Source organism: Cinclus cinclus, chromosome 13 (genome assembly GCF_963662255.1).
Source record: "Cinclus cinclus chromosome 13, bCinCin1.1, whole genome shotgun sequence".
NCBI classification, from domain to species: Eukaryota; Metazoa; Chordata; class Aves; order Passeriformes; family Cinclidae; genus Cinclus; species Cinclus cinclus.
Genome location: NC_085058.1, coordinates 3,245,288 through 3,267,060, shown reverse-complemented (window position 1 = coordinate 3,267,060; position 21,773 = coordinate 3,245,288). Strand labels below are relative to the sequence as shown.

At 44.6% G+C, this 21,773-nt stretch overlaps 1 protein-coding gene across 1 annotated transcript in view; it reads left to right on the top strand.

Annotated features, from left to right (window-relative positions):
* Window positions 1-21,773, top strand: part of NEO1 (neogenin 1) — a 163,225-nt gene that overhangs the window by 100,290 nt on the left and 41,162 nt on the right. Inside the window, exons 6-7 of the mRNA XM_062501197.1 lie at window positions 3,646-3,800; window positions 4,569-4,689. Coding sequence (XP_062357181.1) covers window positions 3,646-3,800; window positions 4,569-4,689 — 276 coding nt within the window. The remainder of the gene's footprint in view (window positions 1-3,645; window positions 3,801-4,568; window positions 4,690-21,773) is intronic.

Genomic DNA, 21,773 nt, shown 5'->3' with positions numbered 1-21,773 from the left:
TTTATTAATGCTTTTTAGAAAGAGGATAAGTCTTTTAAAATGATCTTTACAGCCTGGGTGTCTTTCTGTCCAAAGGAGACTATTGCCATGCTCTTCCTGTACAGTAGAGCTACAGACCGCTGGAATTCATTTCCATTTCCTTGTGATCACCTGTACGTGTGGAATAGGATCCATATCCAGCATCTGGTCCTGTTTCCACATCACCATGGGTGGAGTTCATCAGTTCTTCCCATCTTTTCAGAGCTATTGGCTTAACAAAGCATCTTATTTTTCAAATATTTCACCTCTGTTGGGATGTAGCTTAGAAGTTTCAATCAGCTGCCGATGTAGGTTGGATTGCTTTTTTTTTTTTTTTTTAATCTTTTGATCACTGTTGTGATCAAAATATTTTCTTCAGTCTCCAAAAGAGTGGCTGGGCTCCCTGGGTGGTGTGAAATTCTTTTCAAGAATTTTTCCCTTTCAGGAGTTGTTCTGTGCTGACACGAAGAGGGGGCTGAACTGCCAAGTCATCTTTGAAGTTTAATTGTGTGTTTGGCAACAGAGCACACGATTTTCCCCTACAAATCTGGTTTTCTGTGGTAATTGACTTGTTTGCTCACTGGTTATCAATTGAACTTCTCTGCCACAAACATCTGTACTTGCATTGTGTTAATGCTAAACACTGCCATAGTTAAACCAGAAGAGTGTGTTTGAAAAGCATTTACTAATTCATTAACTGGGAGGTAATTGATAAAGTGAGCACTCTTCATGTTATAATCCCTTTGTGAGCAGCATGGCATTTGCTCCATGAGCCAGAAAAGCAAAGTCACTTTGAAAAAATAGCGTGTTTCGAATTCTTCATCTCCTAAATCAAAAGTAATTGAGAGTAGGTAGGATATTATCTACTTCAATTTCCATTTTTGTGTCAAAAAAAATCCTGACTGTTATGATTCAAAATCAATGCCTCTTTTTGGACGATGTCTCAAATAGGAGTAATATCAGTTGCCAAAGATATTTGAGTTCTTTCCAGATGTCTTCATTAAGAGTTAAACGTTAGTGGAGAATGCCGAGTTAGAACTTTCCTGTGATACAGTTTGGGCATTCAGCTCTTCCCTGTGAGGGTGGGCAGGCCCTGGCACAGGGTGCCCAGAGCAGCTGTGGCTGCCCCTGGATCCCTGGAAGTGTCCAGGGCCAGGCTGGATGGGGCTTGGAGCACCCTGGGCTAGTGGAAAGTGTCCCTGTCCATGGCAGGGGTGGGATGAAAAGATCTTCAAGGAGCCAACCAGCTCAAACCAGGCTGGGATTCCATGATGAGTTTTTGATGGTTTTGATTTTGACTGTTGCTGTTTTTGTATCTCTGTGTTCTTCTGACAAAATTAATACGTGGCAAAGGAATCAAAGCTAACCTGTAATGAATGTTTTGGAAATGGAAGCATTGTACATTTCATGGAAAAACAACTTTTCCAGTTCCTGTATTCCCTTCTTTCAACTGTGCAAGCGCTGCAGGAATCGATCAGCGCGTGTGAATACAGCCGGAGACAGAGATGGAAGGGAAATGAGAACATAAACTATTGATCAGGCAGGCTGAACAAAATGAGTCATTAGTTAAAAAGGGCTAACGATGAGCGGGCAATGATTGTCCCAGGCTGGCAGGGGATGATGCATGTGGGGAGGGCAGAGGCAGAGTGATGGATCGGGTGAGGGATTTGCTGCAGTGCTGCCATGGTATTTATGCCATTTTTCAAGGCACTGCTGAGACACGGCTGAAATTACATGTAAATGATTGAAACTCCACAGGCTCTGGAGATGGATTCAGGCTGGAGCGCATCCAGGGGTTTGTGAGGAATTGTCACAGCAGAGCAAAGCAAGCACCACGTGTTGAGCTGCCCAAAATAAGGTTGGGATAGGGGAAGGGAGGGAGCAGTAGCACAGCTTGTAATAAATAACAGTGCTGTGGATAAATACCGGGGAGGAATAAAAATAATTTTTATAGAGAATAAATTACAGCAATTTGGTGGCAAATAAATTCAGAAGAGAGTTTTCAAATGTCAGAGTTGTATATGGTGGTAGCAGCCGTCAGAGAGTAAGCACAGAAATAGCTGAACCTTTTCAAGGTGGACTTTATGGTGTGTTCGGTAAATTTTTGGGAAGTTGGTATGAAAGGGATGTCTGAATTCACAGGCAGCTGGGCTCTGCCCTATCCTGCTTTTTGCTCCCATGTGGGAATTTGAGCAGTGAATGTACAGCTCTGTGTAGGTTTGCACACTTAAACAAACTTCATACCCTAAAGTATTACCATTTATTAATATTATCTTTATTCATTTGTAATCCAAAACATGAGGGAGGCTGGGGGAGCTGCTCACCTCCAGCTGTTTTTAAAAGTATGAAATCCACCTGTAAACCTTGGGGATCATTTCAGAGGAAAGAGTAAAACATGGCCTAGGATTCCTTATCCACAGCACCAAATAAAACCTGTTGAGAGGCCAAGTGTGTAAATTGTTTGTCTAAACCCCGTGGCCCTTCCATATTGACTTTCTTTGGTAAATATTAAAGGGCAAAAGGCTGCTTTGGGCTTTCCTGGAACTCCAACAATCCGAGCTGCCAACACATGTAAGAGAATTGCCCTGTGCTGGGAGTGCAGTAAGCAGAAATAAATGGATGGGTGTTCTCTAAAGAGGATACTCAAGGAATAAGTGCCTGCAGGGCTTGATGCAGATGAGTTCAGAGGCTCTGGATGCAGATGGAGGCTTCGTGGAGGCTCCTGTGGGAGAAACTGTGATGTGTCTGTGCACCAGTCACTTGGGGCTGGTGTCCCCAGAAAATCTATATCTCAGAGTTTTTGTGATTTTAAATATATTCGATTGATAACAATATCAAAATATATTTAATATTGATAAATATATTTGATATTCTCACTCTGAGTGGACTTAAGGACATTTAAAAGGCAGCCAAGACCCAGAGTAATGCCTTTGGTCCATGTTTTAAGTGAAGAACTGCTCTTCATAGAATTTATGTTCAGAGCTTCTGCTCTGCTGTGTTATAAAAATGCACAGCTCCCCTCCTGTACATCCTGTATATATGAAATGTCATCACTGTGGTACACCCAAGGCACCTGGCTACTCCTGGACATCCTGTTTCCTTGGCTTCCCCAGGCCAGAGAAGAAAGGCCAGGGCTCAATGCAGCACTCTGATAATCTCAATTCCTTCACAGGAATACGAGGCCATGGTGCCCTGGGAAAGTTTCATCTCAGTTTGGTGTCCGTTCATTTTAAAAAGTACTTTCTGATATAATTGTACCTTTTGTTTTCCTATTGACTTGAACTCCCTGAGGTTTAGCTTTGCAGTTGATACACCTCAGTTCCATTTCTTCTTCCATGTGGTTTGGAGGGGACCTTAGAGATCGTGTCATTCCCAACCCTGTGCCGTGGGCAGCGACACCTTCCACTGGAGCAGGCTGCTCCGAGCCCCGTGCAGCCTGGCCCGGATGCCACTGCGCTTGTGTCGGTGTCTGCCCAACCTGAGCTGAACGTTCCTGCTGCCTTCGCGGCCGCGCGTGCCCACGTCCCCAGTCCATCTCTTGGTGTCCAGCTGACCGTGTGTGGGACTGTCAGGTCTCTTTCTCTGGTGTAACGTCATCTTCTTGTCTTTTTTCCTTTCACCCTGCAGTTCCCCCCACGTTCCTGAAGCGCCCTGTGAACATCTATGCCCACGAGTCCATGGACATTGTGTTTGAGTGCGAGGTGACGGGGAAACCGACGCCGACCATCAAATGGGTCAAAAACGGGGACGTGGTGATCCCCAGTGACTACTTCAAAATCGTGGTAAGTGCACTGTCCATCTTTTGCAGGTTTTAAGGCTGTTGTTCTGTCAGTTCTTCTACATGTAGTCATGGAAATTTGGTTCTTCTATGGAACCTTCTTCCTGCTTTTGTCCTGTTGATGTTTGGGGCCAGGAAGAGAAATGGTTTCTTGTATCCCTTTAATGTACGTTGCTTATATTGTAAGAGCTGATGCCTTTATAGCTTGGACTTTCCAGGAGAGTCAGGCACACAGGATGGCAAAATACACTGTCAAAATATGAGCTCACCACGATCACTGGCTGAGTGTCCTGCAGTCTGTGTTTCATAAAAATTCCAGTTTCAAGCAGGAGCTGAAATAGAAATGTGCCTAAGCTGTGGATGGTGAGTTTGCCACAGGGGTGCTTCTACTGGGAGATATTTAGATGCAGTGAAAGGCATTATTGAGACATAGTTGAGAAATTAATGGCTGTGTAATTGGGTGTACCTGGGTTGTGGGGCTGTGAGATTCAGTCATGGCCCAGAATACCACCAGAACAGCTGGGGAAACATTTGGATTTGCCAGTGCTATGTGATGCTAGAAAATGATAACCATTAATGAGAGCTTCTGCTGCTTTTCGATGCCCTAAAACACGAGGATTCGGTGCAAGGGAGTTGAGATCTTGGAACATCAAACACACTTTTCCCAGTTGCTGTCAGAAGTTTCTCCTGCCACAGCAATGTGCTGTGATGACACCATAGTTTTGGCAATTGCAGCCATTTCTGAGTGTTGTTTTCTCCCTTTGCTCCTCAGAAAGAACATAACCTGCAAGTTTTGGGGCTGGTGAAATCTGATGAAGGATTCTATCAGTGCATTGCAGAAAACGATGTTGGAAATGCACAGGCTGGAGCCCAGCTGATAATACTTGACCTTGGTAAGATAAACTGTGACAGCAGAGAGCCAAAAATGGGGAGGGACCATTCCAAGGGACCTTTCCACTTGGTGGGTTCTGTCAATAACTCAGAGCAGGGTGATTTATTAAAAATGTGTGTGATCCAGTGTTGTTTTCTGTACACTTAGTGAGGAGAAGTGAAGGAATTCTACAGGATACATCCTGACTTTTGAATAATATTTGGTGCAGTAATAAAAGATGGTCAGAAATGTTGCATGCTGATGTTTACAAGCAATAGCAGAAGAGCCAAAATGAAAACAGTAACTAAAAGCACAAACCTGGAAAAGAAGCACTACGGAGCACACCCCAAATCACATACTTTATAGCAAATTCATTCCAACATGTCAGAAGCCTTTTTCTGCTATTAGTGTTAAAAATAGTGAACTTTGTCATTCTTGCAAACTGCAGCTGCACATCTGGTGGGTTACAGCTGCAGTTTAAGGTAAATATTTGTCCCTGTGCTCCAATTAGCGAAACTCCTGCCAGGGCTCCCCATACAGTGCATTGCATGGCTGGAGTGGCAAAGCAGAACAATTAGTGTTGTTATGTTTAGAGACCCCAAAAAAGAGGTACTGCAAATATCATCACTAAGGCATCAACTTGTTTTGCTCTTTCAGGTTACACAGTTCTGAAAAATAATTTCTAAGAGCCCAAGGAAGAAAACCACTAGTACAGAGGATAAGGGGAGACAAGTCAGACAAGAAAATACCAACACTATTCTGAGGGGGGCTTTGTGTTGTCTTTTTGGAGGGGGACTGTTTTAAATTCTAATTACTTTCTTATTTGGATGGAGAGGATTTAGGAGAAACAGTCGTAGCCATGGCTGCAGGTTTGATGGAACTTCACACCTTGAACAGGTGTGATTCTGCTGTCCCTGGGTTTGGTGTCCAGTGTGCAGAGAGTAAACTTAGGAATGAGCCACAAAGAGAGATTTCCCATTTATTTTCCGGTTGTTTTGTAAAATAGCTGTGCAATTACTACTTCCTCTGAATTCCTCTTTGGATCTGGGTGTATTTCACTGCTGGCTGACGAGCCACAGGTACTCCCCAAAATGATTTGGGGAATGCAGGGTACAGTCTCCTTAGGTCAAGAGCTTTAAAGCCATGGAGCCATGGGATTCCAGCCTCGGAGCAGTGTCAGGAGTCTGCATCCAGCACTACCCTGCTGTCATCAGATTGCCAGAAAAATTACTAGAAATAATTTAATTTCTGCTCTGTGCATTCTGAAGCATTCTGCTTCTGCAATCACCTGAGTGGTTTGCAGCCCCTTCCAGCAGAAGCATTATTCCATATTCTCCACTCTGGAAACACTGAATAATGAATGGCCTTGGCTTTGGAAGCCCTGCCCAAGCCTATGCTTGCACCTAGTTCCCAGTAGTATTTTATATATATATATATATATATATATATATATATAAAAATACATAGTTCCCAGTTATAAATGACTCTCACTGTTGTTACTGGAGCTCCTGTGCTCTCACTCCTCTTCCTTTCCCTCCGCTGCTGTTTGTCCAGTGGTTTCTCCTTCCTGCTCCACTCCAGCACCTCGTCCTGCTGTTCTGAAGGACTTTGCCTCATAATGTCCTTTCTCTTTTGCATGCTGCCAGAGGATTTGGGCTGCGGTGGTGGAGTCTCAGTGTGGGTGTAGAGACACTCCCCAAATCCGTGTCCCTGGAACTCTGGGGTCATTGAGACGCTGTTCTCCAGCAGTGGGACACCCCCATGGAACACATCTAAGGGGACATGGAACTGTGCTGTGCAGGCAGGCTGTGATGAGGAGGAATGAGTGTGTTATGTGAAAACTGGCAATTCACAGGAGGAGGCAATTGGGGTTTAAAATACCTTCTATCAATCCATGACCAATGGAGAAGGAAACTGTTCTGGGAAAGAGGAATATGGTATCACATGTAGTAGTGGCAGCTGGCTCAGTGCGAAAATTTAAATCCCTGATTTGAGAAAAAAGTATTCTGAACATTTCAATCATTAATTTAAGGAAAAAAACCCTGAAAATTATTTCGCAGCTGCTAATGAGAAATGCCAGCTTTGCCAATTTGAAAAGTAACTTCAGTGAGAAAAATGTTGATTGTGTTCATCAAAGTTCTTCCCAGTTATCAGTGCTTCCCTTCCCATGCTGTTCTGTTTTCTCCTTCCTGCTGGAATTGGCAAACATCTGGCTATTTTCAAACCATTTCTCATTAGCCCCAAATTGATCTTGAACGAACTAAATGCAAATGAGAAAGTGGAAGCCCTGGGGAGTTTCTCAGGAAGGCCGTGTGAGTTCTCTCATCCAAATGAAGTCCCACATCTGTGTTTTGTGCTCCTGGAAGGCAGCGTAAGTTTGAAATGCACTGAGGGGAAAACATCTATCTGCTACAAAGGGATGTTGTCTGTGTTTGGACAGATTTCTGACTTGGAGAGAGCAGGAATTTGGTGATTCACCTTCTGCACAGTGTGGGCACAGCCACACAGAAACCTATTTAAAGTCCATCTGTGATTCATCTCCTATGATGAGCTTGATACAATTATTGATCGGACATAATGTTTTTGGCTTGGATTTTTTGTGTTTGGTGTGAGTTCTGGGTAGCTTTTAGTACATAGGAAAGTTATTTGTGGAAAATGTTAAAGCACAGAATTGAAAGGCTTCTTGAGTGGCTTTTCCTCTAAATTTTGGTAATTCTGTTCATAAATTTAGAAAAGTTTCCACCTGGAGAGGGATTGGCCATACAGAATCTACAACCCTTGCTTTTTCAGGAATATATGAAAGAATCATGGTATTGAGAGCAGAGATTTTTTAGAACAAGTGTTTGTAATTGAGAAGGTTGGAAGAATAGAAGAGAAAGGAAGGTCTGGGTCAATGATCTGAGTTAAGTCCTCATTATCCCCTGTATTGAACACCAGGTGTAGAATTCTGCAAGGGACTTGAAAAGCCTCTCGTGACCGTGTTGGGATTTGAAGCTGTGTCCCTGTTTATCAGATAGTGCCCCTGGACAATCAGTGCCTTTCAGAATTTCACTGGAGTGGCTCTGCTGCTTGTTCTGCCTTTTAGGAAGAATTTGGGAACTCCCTAAAAGAAGGAAGTTCCTCTATGACCTCATTGCCCTGCACTTGGACTTCTCAGTCTCGATGCTTCTCTCTTTGCCTTCTTGATAAAGAGATGAGTGGTTTGATGTCCTGCAGATCCCCCCATGGAGGACTCCTGCCTATCCCAGAATTTCCATCATGCCTTGGGAATGCCTTTCTCAGCAACCTGAAATCTCTCCTCCCCCTTTTTTACACAAATCCAGCTTGCTTTACTTCCAATCCTGAGTGTCCCAGTTAAGGAGCAGATACACTTAATCACAGCAGAGCCATTCTTTGTCATCACTGTTGCAGCATTTTTGTGTGTGGTGTGTGAGACCCTCAGGGTAATGGAGCCATTTGGGGTTTCTTAGTGCTGTTACCTGGCCTTGTCCAGGGAATCTGGCCCGGCTCACGCTGCCATGTGGGGACTGGGAAAAGAACAGGTGGCAACAAGTAGGAGGAGGGAGGCAGATGGTTCCCTGTCACCCTGTGTGAAAGGCATTGACAAGTACTCAAGCACCGGGGAAAAACAGGAGCGATGCCTAAACACTGTGGAAAGCACGGCCCTGGACTGTAAACAAATATGCCATGTTATGGGAGAACAATTTCAAACCATCCTTTCAGATGCACTGTGTCACCTTCACAAATGAACGGGGATGATTTGTGGGGCTCTTGTACTTTTATACCACAAACTTGGATTTTTTTCGCTATATCGTGGATTGTGCAGGAGTAAGATCTTGGAGTGAATGAGTTGGATATGGTGCTGTAGGAACCATGCCAGGATTATTTGTAGTGGAACTATCCATTTCTTTAAACTCATTTTTTTCATGAAAAAAGGTCTCTGTCCAAGCAAGGATATCCTGCATGTGGTTAATTATTCCCAGCATGGGTAGCAAGGAGGAGGAATTGGAAATCTGTGTGTAGTTGTAGAGCTGTGAGGCTTTGGGATCGCAGTGACATCTGGGGATGGCTCCAAATGATGTATGCAGGTTCTTCAGGAAGGAGGGGCAGGGAAGCAGGGAATTGGGTCACCCTCTAGGGCTGACTCCAATGTTTCATCACTTTGGAGAGGGTGATGAGCCAGCCAGGAGCGCTGGCACAGGATCAGCGGATGGAAGGACAGCGGGGCCCCGTGTGTGTCTGCTGGAGACTAGATCCTGCAGGGCAGGGAGGAGATGGAGCTTTTTAACACAGCCATGGAGCTCATGTGGGGGTGCTGGGGTGGCAGGTCCGTGGGTGGTAGGCAGGACATGGAGTTTCCAGAGTAGGCTGGAATTTGTTGCCTGCGTCTGGCTGGTGAGTGGAGCTGAGAATTCCAGCCTTCAGCTTCCAGGCAGGAGGCTTTGGCTTGTTTGGGATATTTTTTGGTAGGTTTCCAGTGGGAGGCTGTTAAGGGACAAGAGGCATACCATTTGATCCTGAAGGACCAAAGCACAGCAATGGCCTGCTCCACAGGGCAGGGGTTGAATGTGTGTGTCCAGGAGATGAGGAGGGATAAAGAAGGAGCTGCCAACTGGGCTCCAACACAAAATGAAAGCCCAGGGAGTCTGGAATCAAAGGCAGAAAATTGCCTGGAAGTGTAGGCATGTAGGAAAGACAAAGCTCAGCTGGAGCTGGAACCTTTTCAGGGAAGGTTATGGGGCAAATCCCCCTGGAGGCCATGTCATGGGTACATGGAAGGGACAATGATCGGGAAAGTCGGCGTGGGTTTGCCAAAGGCAAACTATGCCCAGCTATTTGTGTGGCCTCTGAGATGGAATGGCTGGGCCTGTGGCTGGGAGAAGTGGATTTTGTTTGCTTTGCCTTCAGCCAGGCCTTTGGTGCTGTCTCTGAGGGTATCTCTGAAACTAAAGTGGGGAAATCCAGACTGGCTGATGGGATGTGCGGAGAGCCGTGGAAATTGGTAGCATGCGATGTGCTGGATGTGTTGAGTTTGATTCATACTGGACCCTCTGTTACTGCTCAGGCAGGGATGGGGACACAGGGCACGTGGTGGTGACAAGGAAAAGCTGCAAAGGAATTTCTGATCAGAAAAAGCAGTTTCACAGGGAGGGAGCTGCAGCCCAACAGGCTGCCCAGGGAGATCTGGAAATCTGTGCTCTTGGGAAATACTCAAGGCTCACCTGGCCAAGGCCCTGAGCAGTCTGGTTTAAGGTTACTCTGCTCAAGGGGGAGTTCAGGTGAGCTGAGACCCCCAGATCTGTTCTGTAGTCCTGACACACTGTGAGGCAGGGGTGGGGATGCACCCTCTTGGTACTGGTGCTCTGCATGGAATGTTCAAATTGACAATTCCGTGGGATGTGTTTCCTGCTGGTCCCTTCAGCAGAAACAAAAATGCCTGATGTTGCATTAAAGTCTGACACCACTGGAGGATCTCAGTTCCTCTGCTGAGTTGCATTCTGTGGATCTTAATTCGGAGGGAGGTTTACAGACATTTATTGCCCTAAATTGGTGCTTTTTAAAAAGCAATTGGATTCTCTCCAGGCCTGTTGCTGCATAAGCAATTCCATTTTGTGTTGGTACCTCTCTGCCAGGGTTTGGCCATGGCTTGTGTGCAGTCTTGGAGCACTGAAAGGGGCTGGGGGCTTCTCTGACCCACAGAAAGATGGAGAACATCAGGTATCTGATCCAAGTTTCCCAAAGCCAGCACATTTCAGTTAAGATTGTGCTGAAAAATCTGTCATTTCTACACTGCAGATGGTACTGGACTGTTTGAAGTCACTTCAGGCTGACGTGGAGATTCCCATTCCTCACACAGAGGCCATTGCAGCTCCCCTGACCTGACTGAAAAGATTCCCAGCTGTAGCTGGATCTAAAAAAAAAAAAAAAATTAAGGCAATGTCAAAAGCTTTACTTCACTCAGGATAAATGAGCTACTCTGTGTTTTCCATAAGTATAAGCTTCATTATGCTGTTGTAGGAGGCAAATAGAAGTTCTTGTTGACAATTTTTGGCTCCTGCTGAAAGAAATGCAAAAGTTGGCACTCACAGGTCAACTGTACTCTGCTTTGAAAAACTCAGTGACACATTTGTCTGTTTGCCATGTGTAAAAAAATACCATAAATAAGGCCTTGCCTGGTTCAAGCCCTGAGGCAGACTCCTCTCATGTCACCTCAGGACCTATTTTGGATGATTTTAGAGATATCAAATGTACCTTCTCAGGCTCTCTCACTCATAGAGGTGATGCTTTAGAGTATTTTTTAGTTACATATTGTGAATGAAAGCATTCTCAGTCCATGGATTTCTGTGGAGCTCTTGGAGACTGCAGAAGTACTTGAAAAATCTGCAGGGTGTTGTGAATCAAATGCCAGAGCAAGATAAAAATATATTGTTCTTATTCAAAGAACAGTAAAGGAGGACTCTGGGTGTTTCTCTGCAGGGTCTCGTGTTTCTTCTCTGACAGAAATGTTCTCATGTTCTTTCTGCCTTGTCCAGTTTTGCATGTCTTAATGAAGGAAAACAGGAAGAGGTCCCTGTGGTTTCCAGGAGTGGCTTTCCGAAGTCTCAGCATACACCAGGGAAGAAATAGATGAAAATTGAGCAGGGAGGCTGCAAAGCCTTGCAAACAAAAATTCACGTTTTCTGTCAAGAGGAAAAAGTACTCCAAGGAATGAGCTGTGGATTTTGGGGGAGTGGGAGATGGCGATGGACCTGGGGTGGAACTGGATGTTCAAGGTCCCTTCCAGCACAAAGCAGCCCATGGTTCTGGCAGAGCAGGTCTGTGCTGAGGACATGTGGCACTGCTACACTGGAGTCCTGGGGAGATGGGGAAGAACTTCTGGTCTGGTGGAACAGGAAGATCTGAAAGTCAGAGAATGGAAAATCCAGTGATGAGCATCGTCAGAGCCAGGAGTAGCAGGGGAGCTTCTGCCCTGCTTTTGTCTATTTTATATCCACATATCCCTGAGGGTTTCCACTCACAGGATTAAAATTTGTCCCCAAAAAGCTTTAACAGCAGCAAATGTCAAACCCCGAGCTGCACGTGGGGAACATTTAAGAGCTCCTGGCAGTGCTGGGGCTCCACGGAGACGAGCGTTCCTGAAGTCCCCGCTCCATCCTGGCCCTCCGGCATCCACCGGCGTCAGACGGATGGTGCAGGAACAGCTTGGAAGCCTCATTTGGAGAGTTGTGCTTCAGGAACATAAACAGCATCTGAAATCACAAACTGACTTCAAACAGTCATAGCCAAAGCCAAACTCAGAGAATGTTTTGTACCGGTTGTGTACACTCCAGCGCTAATTCTCTGTAAACACAGCAGTGTGTGCTCCTCTTTAGTGCTGGAAGAGTGGTGGTTTTGGGTTTAATTTTGATTTTAATTTACATTACTTAGCTATTATTCCTCAGGGAAAGGAGCATTTATGTTTCTCATGGCTGCATGTCTGTTCAAAATGGCCTGGGAGCTGTTTGAATTCAGTCAGTTCCATTTCTCGACTCAATTCCTGTTTAATAAATGATCTTTATTTATTCCCTCTTTATGGGCCCTGCTTATATATAGTCTTATTGAGAAGCAGAACTGATTAAACCACCCTAGATATCAAACTTCTTGAACATTTAACTTGATGTAATGGGAGCTAAGCAGTTCTCAGTAGCCTATTGATGTTTAAAGCTGGCACAGGCTTTGAATAAATTGCTCTAATTTAGATTAAATTAGGAATAGATTAATGTTTGCCAGCACACCATGAATTGCAGGGAGGCAGAACAGCATTTATATTGTGTTTATTAGTTTTCATTTCTTGTTTTATGACTGTATTTACAGTTGGCTTGGCAAGGAAGTGGGAATCTCCTGATGGAATTTGTACGGGGTTGGGTGCCGTGACTGAAGCCTGGGCCCACAAATAAAGGGTTGTGGGGATGCTGCTTGTGCAGCTGTGCCTGGAAGCACTGGCATCTTGAATTTTGGTTTTCACCAGGGGAGTTGATGGCTAGAAGGTACTTGAAGAAATTCCATGTCATGTTGGAAAAGGAGTGATACATAAGGAATGTTCAGTGGAGGCAGAGCAAGGGCCTGTAGGAGCAAAAAGCTTCAGTGTTTTATGAGGAACGCACAACACACGTTAATACAGGTTTGCTGTCCTCCACCTGTATTATTCCATATTTATTGTCCCACTGCAGAAGTGCAGTGAGGTAGGATGCATATGGAAGGCTCAGAGTCCATTTTATCTCTTCTGGCTAATCCTGAATTCCTGAGAGAGTTTCTCAGTCACATAAAAGTCTCTTGGCCAGCAGAAAGGCTGATTATTAACACTAAATACACCTCCCTCAACAGCACTGAAATCCACCCATTGCAGTTATGTTTATCCTCATATTTTACATATTCCTGGCAGCTTGGCTGGGTCATGTCATGTCAGGAGTGCTTTTTCCTGGGAACAAAGTGGTGCCGCTCCAGACACAAGCCCAGCTCCAGCTGTGGAGTGATGGCTGATGGCTCCTCTGCCTGGCTCTGGCTCCTGGTTAGAGGGGAAAATACAAATAATCAGGGGAAAGAGCAGTCGCTGCAGTGGATCACAAGGGCTGTTGTTTTTAGTGGCTTTGCTTTTTCCATCCCTGGATGAGTGGAAGGGCAGAATTAGCTGTAGTTTGATATTTGTCATGACTACCAGAGCCATTTCCTCTGCCTTTATTCCTCATATCCAGGGCTCTGAAGATTAACAGAAACACCCTTAATTTGTAATTGATCCCAAGCTCTTGTTGAAAGGGAAGAGATCAGATTTTGTCATTCTCGCAGCAACTGGGAGAACAAACATGTGGGGTTGGTCTTAATTGGTTGCTTATATTTCAGAGTTGCTAAATTATACAGGAATAGCAGAGATGGCTGAATGCCATTTGGAGAGAAGGGACAGGATTGGTTTTCACTTGGGCCGAGTGGGTAACAGCACTCATTCTGATGAAGATCTGGAGCTGGGAGAAGCCCCTGGTACTTATTGACAGGATAACCTGCATGGTTGTCATGGGGTTTGTTCCCTAAGGAAATGCCAGAAATCTAACACAAATGTAATTTTTAATAATGTGCGTTCAGTATTGAAACCAGCTGTAAAATATCACTGTTCTCACTGCTATCAAGCAGCCTGGAGTGGGGGTTTCTTGTTTTCCTGGTTGTTTCCTCTCTCCTATTGTCTCTCTTCTCCCCAAAAAGAAACTCATAATTGTGGATCCAGAGTTCTTTAAAGGACAGATGGACTCTGGTTTTCCTGGTGACACATCAGCACTGAAGGTGTTGAAGGAAAAGAAAGGAGGAGGAAACTCATGCCTGGATCTAGGTCACAGGTGATTGGAGATGGACATTCCACCTTGGCCCTTCATCAGTACCAATTTACATTTATAAACTGCTTTAAAAACTTGGTTTTTGGGCATTTTTGAAGTGGTCAGTGACCGCAGCAGATCCACATTTAAATGTTGCATCTTTTGCTATAAACCCCATCGTGTACTTCTGGGGAATAACCTTCAGTTCTTGTGTGCTGGGAAGTGCACACTGAATTCCCAAGCCTCCGTGCTGGGGAAAGCAGTTTTATTTTAAAAATACTCACAGGGTTCACTTTTTCTGTTAGTATTAGAAATAAGAGGAAGCAAGTCAACATTACAGGTTTAAAAATAGAAAGAAAAAAAAAAGTCTTAATTACAAGTTTATCAGATTCCCAAATATCTTGATACTCCTCTAGTTCTATAAAAATAGGTGTGTGTGAGGTGGGCAGCAAGGAGCATGTACATCTGGCCTTTAGAGAAATCCAGTGAAAATTAATAAAATATCCAGTACCACATCTAATAGTGCTGCTCTGTAGGTGGTTATAGACTAAAATAGAAAGGAGGGGTTTGAGGGGACCTTCTCTCTCTTAAAAAATACTAAGGAAAGAGAGTGTGGTAGATATGTGTATAAACAAGTGGTTAAATAAGCCATTAATAATTAATTTAAGTAAGATTTTTTTTTTTTTAAATAAGAAAGAAATAAGGACAATTTTGACAACAAGCAGCTTGTTCAGCCACATCTGCTGCAGCTCTAGTTTGGCACGGTTGGTGCTGCTGAGTTGCTCCAAGTGTCAGCAGCTCCCAAACAGAAGGAAAAGATGTCCCACTTCCAAGGTATTTTTTTTTTTTTTTTTGAGAAAAGCAGCCATGGAAGGTAACACTGAGCTATAAACCTTGTACCCCTGCAGGTGTCCCAGACCCCAGAGGAGCTTGGAGGAGCATGGCAGTCACTTAAAGTACATAGTGCAGATTAAAGTCAGGGGTTATCAGTGATCTGTGAGCAGCAGCCTTGAACAACAACAGGGTTTGTATTTGCTGGGTTCCTTTATTTCAGTTCAGGCTGTTACTGTGGTGTTCCTTTCAAAAATGCATCCTGAAATAGAGGCATGGTCATGGAATCCCAGGGTGGGTTGGGCTGCAGGGACCTTAAAGTCCATCCTATCCACCCCTGCCATGGCATGAACACCTTCCATTATCCCAGGGTGCTCCGAGCCCCATCCAGCCTGGCCTTGGCCACTGCCAGGGATGTTCTGGTCCTGCTCTGCCAGCACAGCAGCAATTCCTGCACTGCTGCCTGCAGGATTATTGGGGATTATTGCAGCATTCCCAGAACTCCCAGCATTGGTGAGCCTCTTCCCTTGGGAGTGCCAGCTGAGCATCTGGGAAGGGAAGGGAAGGGAAGGGAAGGGAAGGGAAGGGAAGGGAAGGGAAGGGAAGGGAAGGGAAGGGAAGGGAAGGGAAGGGAAGGGAAGGGAAGGGAAGGGAAGGGAAGGGAAGGGAAGGGAAGGGAAGGATCTGCCCAAGGGCAACAGAAGAGTTATTGGCAGGGCCTGGGGAAACTTCAGAGCCATGTTGAATTCTTGGGATGTGCCAGTGGCTGTGCAGAGCTGAACCCTTTGCACAGGACATGGGGTTTTATTTGTCACTGCTCCTCAAAGGCTGTGGTTGAACACAACTCGAGTTATCTGGGAATAAAGTTGCAGCTGTGCTGCCATCATTAAAGTCAGATTGCAGAACACTCTTGCAGGCTCTGCTGCTCTCAGGAGATTTTTTTTAATTCTTCAGAGGTGTTCAGCTGATGAATATTTACAGAGAGAAGACCCTGGCCAGGGTTCTTTGGGGGCACTTCCAGACAGTTTTCCTGCCTTGGGTTCTTTATGTGGGTTTTGTTTTGAGTTTCGGATTCTTTTTCTTAAGGAGTAGTTATTTAAAAAATACTTAATTCTTTAAATAATGGAATTTTCACTACTGAATTTGAAGGTCATACCCATCATTTTGCAATATGTGTTATGGTTTGAATTTCTTTCCAATGACAAAATGTGTTTCAAAGCAGTTCTAAACTCCTTGGGGACAGGTGAGGTGGGTTTGGCTTATTTCCCTTTTTTAATAACTTGAGTCTTGTGACTGAAATCCCTGCAGGGCCTTTTGCCTTTCCATCCTCCCCTGGAGCACTAGGATGTGGTTGGAACCAGGGGGTTCCTGCTCCATTTCCCTGGAATGCGTCAGCAGGGCCGTAACACCTTTTTAAGGGTTGTTTTATGAGACAGGAAAAAATCAAATTGTTTCCTCTACACCAAAGCATTTCATGGTGAAATGGGAATGGGAGGAGGGCTTGTTATCAGGAGGGGATTTATGACTTCCTTTAAAACACAGGCTCCCAGTCAGAATGTGCTTATCACTGTATTTATATATCCCAGTTCATTGAGCATCCAGCAGTGTCTGTTCACAATGCAAAACAGAACCAAGTAAATGCCTAAAAATCAGAATCACTGAATGGCAGGTAAACACTTGCTTCTTCTGGATTTTTGGGGAGTTTTTTTGCAACACTGTGCATTGAGTGAAGAGTAAATAACAGCTCTCGCTCCCAGTGGTGATGTAAATTAATCTAAGGCAATTAAAAATTAAAAATAAGACATTTCTCCTGCTTCAGGCTAAACGTGTTGCCGTAGAGGAATTAATAAGGAAGCATCTCCATTTCATTTATGAAGAAAAATGAGTGATATTGGTGGGACGGGGTCTGTTCTTCAGAGTGGGGATTGAATTTGGGTTTTTTAAGTGTGTGAAGGACAAAATTTTTTTCAAGAGTTGTCTTCAAACCTCTCCCTTGAGTGAGGTGATCCAGGGAAGTGCTTGTGTGGGATCAGCCCCTGGGGCTGTTTTCTCCGTGGTTCCTGCACGTTCAGTTCCCAAAGAGATGCCCTGGTCAGTGACTCCATGTCCAGCTGTGCTTCCCTCGAGCCATTGGTCCCAACGCTGTCGTGTTTGTCTTTCAGACACGTTTCCAAAATCACTGATTCCAAATTCCATACGTTTCCACATTTCCAAAATTGATTCGAGTCCACAAAGTTCTGCAGTTTAAATTAGCTCATGAAGAATAATTACATCTACAAAACCCTAAATTGGAGGGCGTTTTATATTAAGAAGATGTGGATCTGTGTCTTACACCAGGGGAATAGGGGTGATGGTGGCTGTCTTTGGAAATCCAGGAGATTCAGAACGTTTCTGTTTGTTCTATAAAACAGAAATTACTTGCCACCCTCTTCTTTCCATAAGTGTTTAGTCTCTATTCCAGCTTTGCATGAAGGCATCAATTTGTGGAGGGAGTCCCAGAGATTTCTTTAAATGAGTTTTTCCAAGGGAAGAAGTTAATTCCATTATTACAGCTGATCTGGTGAGACTGACTTCAGCACTTTGGCTGTTTGTCTGAGAGAAATTAGTAGGGCCAGGTAATGTGGATTTGTTTGAGTGTGGTATCACTCAGGGAACAGCTGGAAATAACAAGGTGATCCCTTCTGCTGGAAATTTATGTTTTAAGCATTTGAACAAGGACAGTTGGATACGTGGCAAAAAGTAGAGAAAGCAAAATTTTGAAGCGTGGTGTGTAGTGTGAACTTTCTAATTTTGTTATTTCATGCTTATTTTTGCCCTGCAGCCAAATGCTGCTGTTGTTTTTAAATATGATGAGCATAATTAAATCAGTGGGATTTGACTCGGACTCTTTGCAGCGTCACAGCTGCTTTATCCTGATCTGAACTGAATCCTTCCATCGGGACACCATGAACCAAAGTTCAAATTTAGGAGAACAGTGCATTAAGTAAAAGAAAAAAGTCTGGAAGTCTTTACTACCTTTCTGGAACCAGGTAAATGGATTTATGCGAGAAATATTATTTATTGAGTACACAGTTTTATATTTATACCTGAAGTAGAAATTAAACATTTGGTACCTCTGAGGTAGTTTTTTCTAAGGGAATACAGTTAAAATATTAGAGGTGTTGAGATCTGAATGTCCTAGGTAATTTTTTTTTTCCAAAAGATTTGTTAGCAATATAGGTATTTGCTATTTTTAGTTGCAGTAGATCTTTGTGGCTGAAATCATGTTTCAAATCTCTAAAATGTACCCTGAAGTGCTTCCAAGGAGGACTTTCTCTTCTCCTGCTCTATGTATTAACTGGTGCCCCTGCTCCTTGTTGTCCCCATGAGTGATTCCCATTGAGAAGGTTCTTCTCATGCTGGATCCATCTCCCCCCTCCATGGGTTCATTGGCATAGTTGACCTTCCCAGCCCATTCCTGCTCCTTGTCCCCTGACTGCACCTCAGGGAGTCTTGGATCTCAATGTTTCTGGGCTGGCCCTGGGTGGGGAGATGCACTCAGGTCCCTGCTGGGTGTTTGGGGTGAGAGGTCCTGCATTGGATGCAGGCACTGGGCTCCAGGAACACCTGGATCACTCTCTGGTGCCTCATCTTCCAAAATCCCCAGCACTCTCCTGGGTAGGTGCTGTAACGAGGGCTTGCAAACGCTTGGATATGGCCAAAACAGCCTAAATAGGACCTTTAACCAGTTCTTTCAGCTATTTCTGCATCTGAATTTCTGCACTTCCACAGCTCTTCAGAGGCTGGTGGTGGCAGATGCCAGATGGGTGCCCAGGGGTTGGAATGTCGTTCAGATAAGGCTGGAGCAGATAACATTCCTATTCCCCCCCTTCCCCTTTGTGTTGGATCAAATGGTATCAGTGGTATGTTGTTGCCAAACAGGAGGAAGCCTGGATATGCCAGTAACCTCTGCAGGGGGGAAGGCAGGAAAAGGGAAATCTGAACCGGAGGGGCCGGACAATGTGGAAAGTATTTGCAACGATTTCATAACAACCAGAGCGTGTCAGTGAGTGGTTTTCAGGTGTGGCTGAGTTGTTTGGAAAAGATCTCCTGGGTGGTGGCCCTGGAGCAGCTCTCCAGGCATGCTCCCTCTCTTTGTTGTCTCCCAGTTTTCCTACAGGATGAAAAGATGGGATCACACCAGTCCACCCACCCCATGGACAGCTTCACCTCTTGGATGTCACCAGCCCAGTGCTGGTGCAATTCAGATATTCTTACTGATTGATTCGAGTCAGAATCCTTGTGGGTATTTGCACAGCCTGCAAAGTATTTTGATAAAATAGTTGCAGTATTTGATGTCTGCTCAGAAGGAGCCCTGGGAAAGGCAGCTTAATAGAAGGGGCTCAAGGATTAGCAGCTGGAATGTCCTCCCACCCTGGATGCCTGGGATTCCTATGGAACTGCCTTGGCTGGCACTGTTGGTGTCACACCTGAGCAGCACCAACACAGATTCCTGTGACTTGGAATGCTGTAGGATGTAGGGAAAACCATTAACATGGGGAAAATAATTTCTAGGGCAAAGTTAAAAAATTCTGCTTCCCATGTTGCAGGGAATTGCTGCCTGCCCTGCAGTGGCCGGGATGCAGGAGTAGAACTCTGCTGCCTGGAGTTGTTTAGGAGTTCAGCATCCCTCTGGTCCCAGTTACTCCATAGTAGGACATAAATTATGGTGCACAGTACAAGTGACTTGCTGAATGTGTTTTTAAAAAATGAGATTCATGGGAAGCTGTGTAGGAATAACTGCAGAGAGGCAGTCCGGATTTGGAGTTACTGTTTAAGAAGTGATGAAGGAGATGTTAGAAAGAAGGTATTTGAGTTGCTTCTTCTATAGTGCTGAAAGATGGAAGTGACAAAGCCATTCCCTTACTGATGTTGGAGCTAATTTGGGTGTAATTGCTCGTTAGCACAGCTCTGACTGGGGATGAAACCTCTGTAACAGCACTTGAGGCATTTGTAGGAAATACAGGGAAAAAGGAAGGAAATCCCTTAATCTTCAGGGTACATTCCCCAGCTCCTGGCAGCCCCAAAAGTGTATAAGTGCAGTGTTGGGGCAGTTCTGGGGCCTGGCCCTGCTCAGCTCACTTGGAGGGTTTCAGGTCCTTGCTGCTCTCTCTGGGTCACAGCTGATTTTTCAGGCATCATTAGGATTTTGTTGTCTGTGGCTGTTCTCCTGTAATGCCATGGGGAGGAACATTCCTGGTCTCAGCCTTGCACAAGGATAGAACTGTGTATCTGTTCTCTGAGAAGTCCTGGCAGGTCTCCCAGACCCATCAGCTCTGTGTGCACATTACTTCATAAAAGATGGATCCATTTCATGATATGGGAAGAAAAACGCACAAGTGTGTGGGAATGGGGTTTAGACTAAGCAGATGAATTTTAAAAATATTCCACTTTAACTCAACTGAATGAATTTTAACAATGGGTGAGGGGTGGGTTTTGCATCAAACCATGTAATTTGAAGCAGATCACCTGACAATATTGCCAAGATAGGTAAGAGAAACCGAAGTGTGAGTGTTTGGAATTTGAAGTGAATTGGAAATTGAGCAGGACAGTGGGAAAATTGCTGAAATCAATGGGCACCACAGAGAGTTCTGCAGTTCCATCCCTTGTTCCTCAGTGGGAACACTGAGGAAGGAGTTTGTCAGGTGCAGTGAGAAGGTCTCCAGTCCAAGGGAGCTGCTGACAAGAGCTGGGGTTTAAACACAGGGAAAGCCTGGTGTGATACTGGATCAGCACTGGAATGTCATTCAGGAGCAGGTAGATAGTCTGGGAAGATGCCCTGGCCCCATTCAGGGCTCTCCTGAGTGATCTGCAACAGCACGGGACTCCCTGGGAGAATGGCACCTGGCTGAGGCCAGAAGAGCTAAAAGTGGTGCATTCCTGCAAGAAAACAATTATGGGACATAAAAAAAAGAGAGAGTTAGATAAAAATAGATTTTGCAATGAATGTGAAATTAATGGTGTCGTGTATTGACCAGGAGGGGCTGCTGGAGAGCACTTAATTGGAATCTTTAGCTATTAGAGTGTGGAAGAGATAATTAAGGAGATACCCTGGACTATGTGTCTCCCTTTGATTTGTATTTGGAATGCCAAAATGTTCCTGGCTCTGGGAATCTTATCTCCCAGTCCTGCCCACAGACTGGTGTTGCATTGTACAAATCTAATAAAAATCCCATGGCTGGTTCTTAGGTCTCTGTCTGGACCTGCCCAAGAAACAGAACAGGAAAAATGAGAGTTCTGCCAATTGAGGACCTCCCAAGCTGATGCTTGGGTTGACAAGGGGCTTTGACAATATCAAATTAGGTTGTTGCTGATGGAAAACTCCTCAGTGTTTTTCCCTGAAGGTTTGGTCATTCAGACAACATTTTCTCCTTTAGTCAGATTTTTTGGGAGGTTTTGTCGTGCGTCAGAACACAAATCTGCATGTTCTGGTGGAGATGCTGCAGCTCAACAACAGCTCTTCTAGTCCTGAATTTCTTTCTGGGGAAAAGCAGAGCAATTTTAGTTAGTTTCCATAATTAATGAAAAAAATAAATGTATTTGGCAGCATGGATTCCCATGTGGAAAATGTCATCAGCTGGCTTAAGTTTGGTAAATAGTTAAGAATCCAGAAAAATTCTGTGTATCCAGAGTTTTGGGGGTTTGTTACTAATTGTGCTGCTTGGAATGCTCGGTGGTAATTGGGGTCCAGCTGCTCAGGATCTCACTGTTACATTTACTGGGCTGGATTGCTTCAATAGGATTTGGAGAGTGGCTCTTCCTGTGGTTCCGTTTGTGCTGTTAAATCACCAACCTTTTAATGCAATAATCCCTGGATTTATCCTGCCTTCAAGTAGCAACATAGGAAGACATGACGGAGGGTAAAAGTTTGGAGAGTGTCAGTATAATCCAGAGCAAC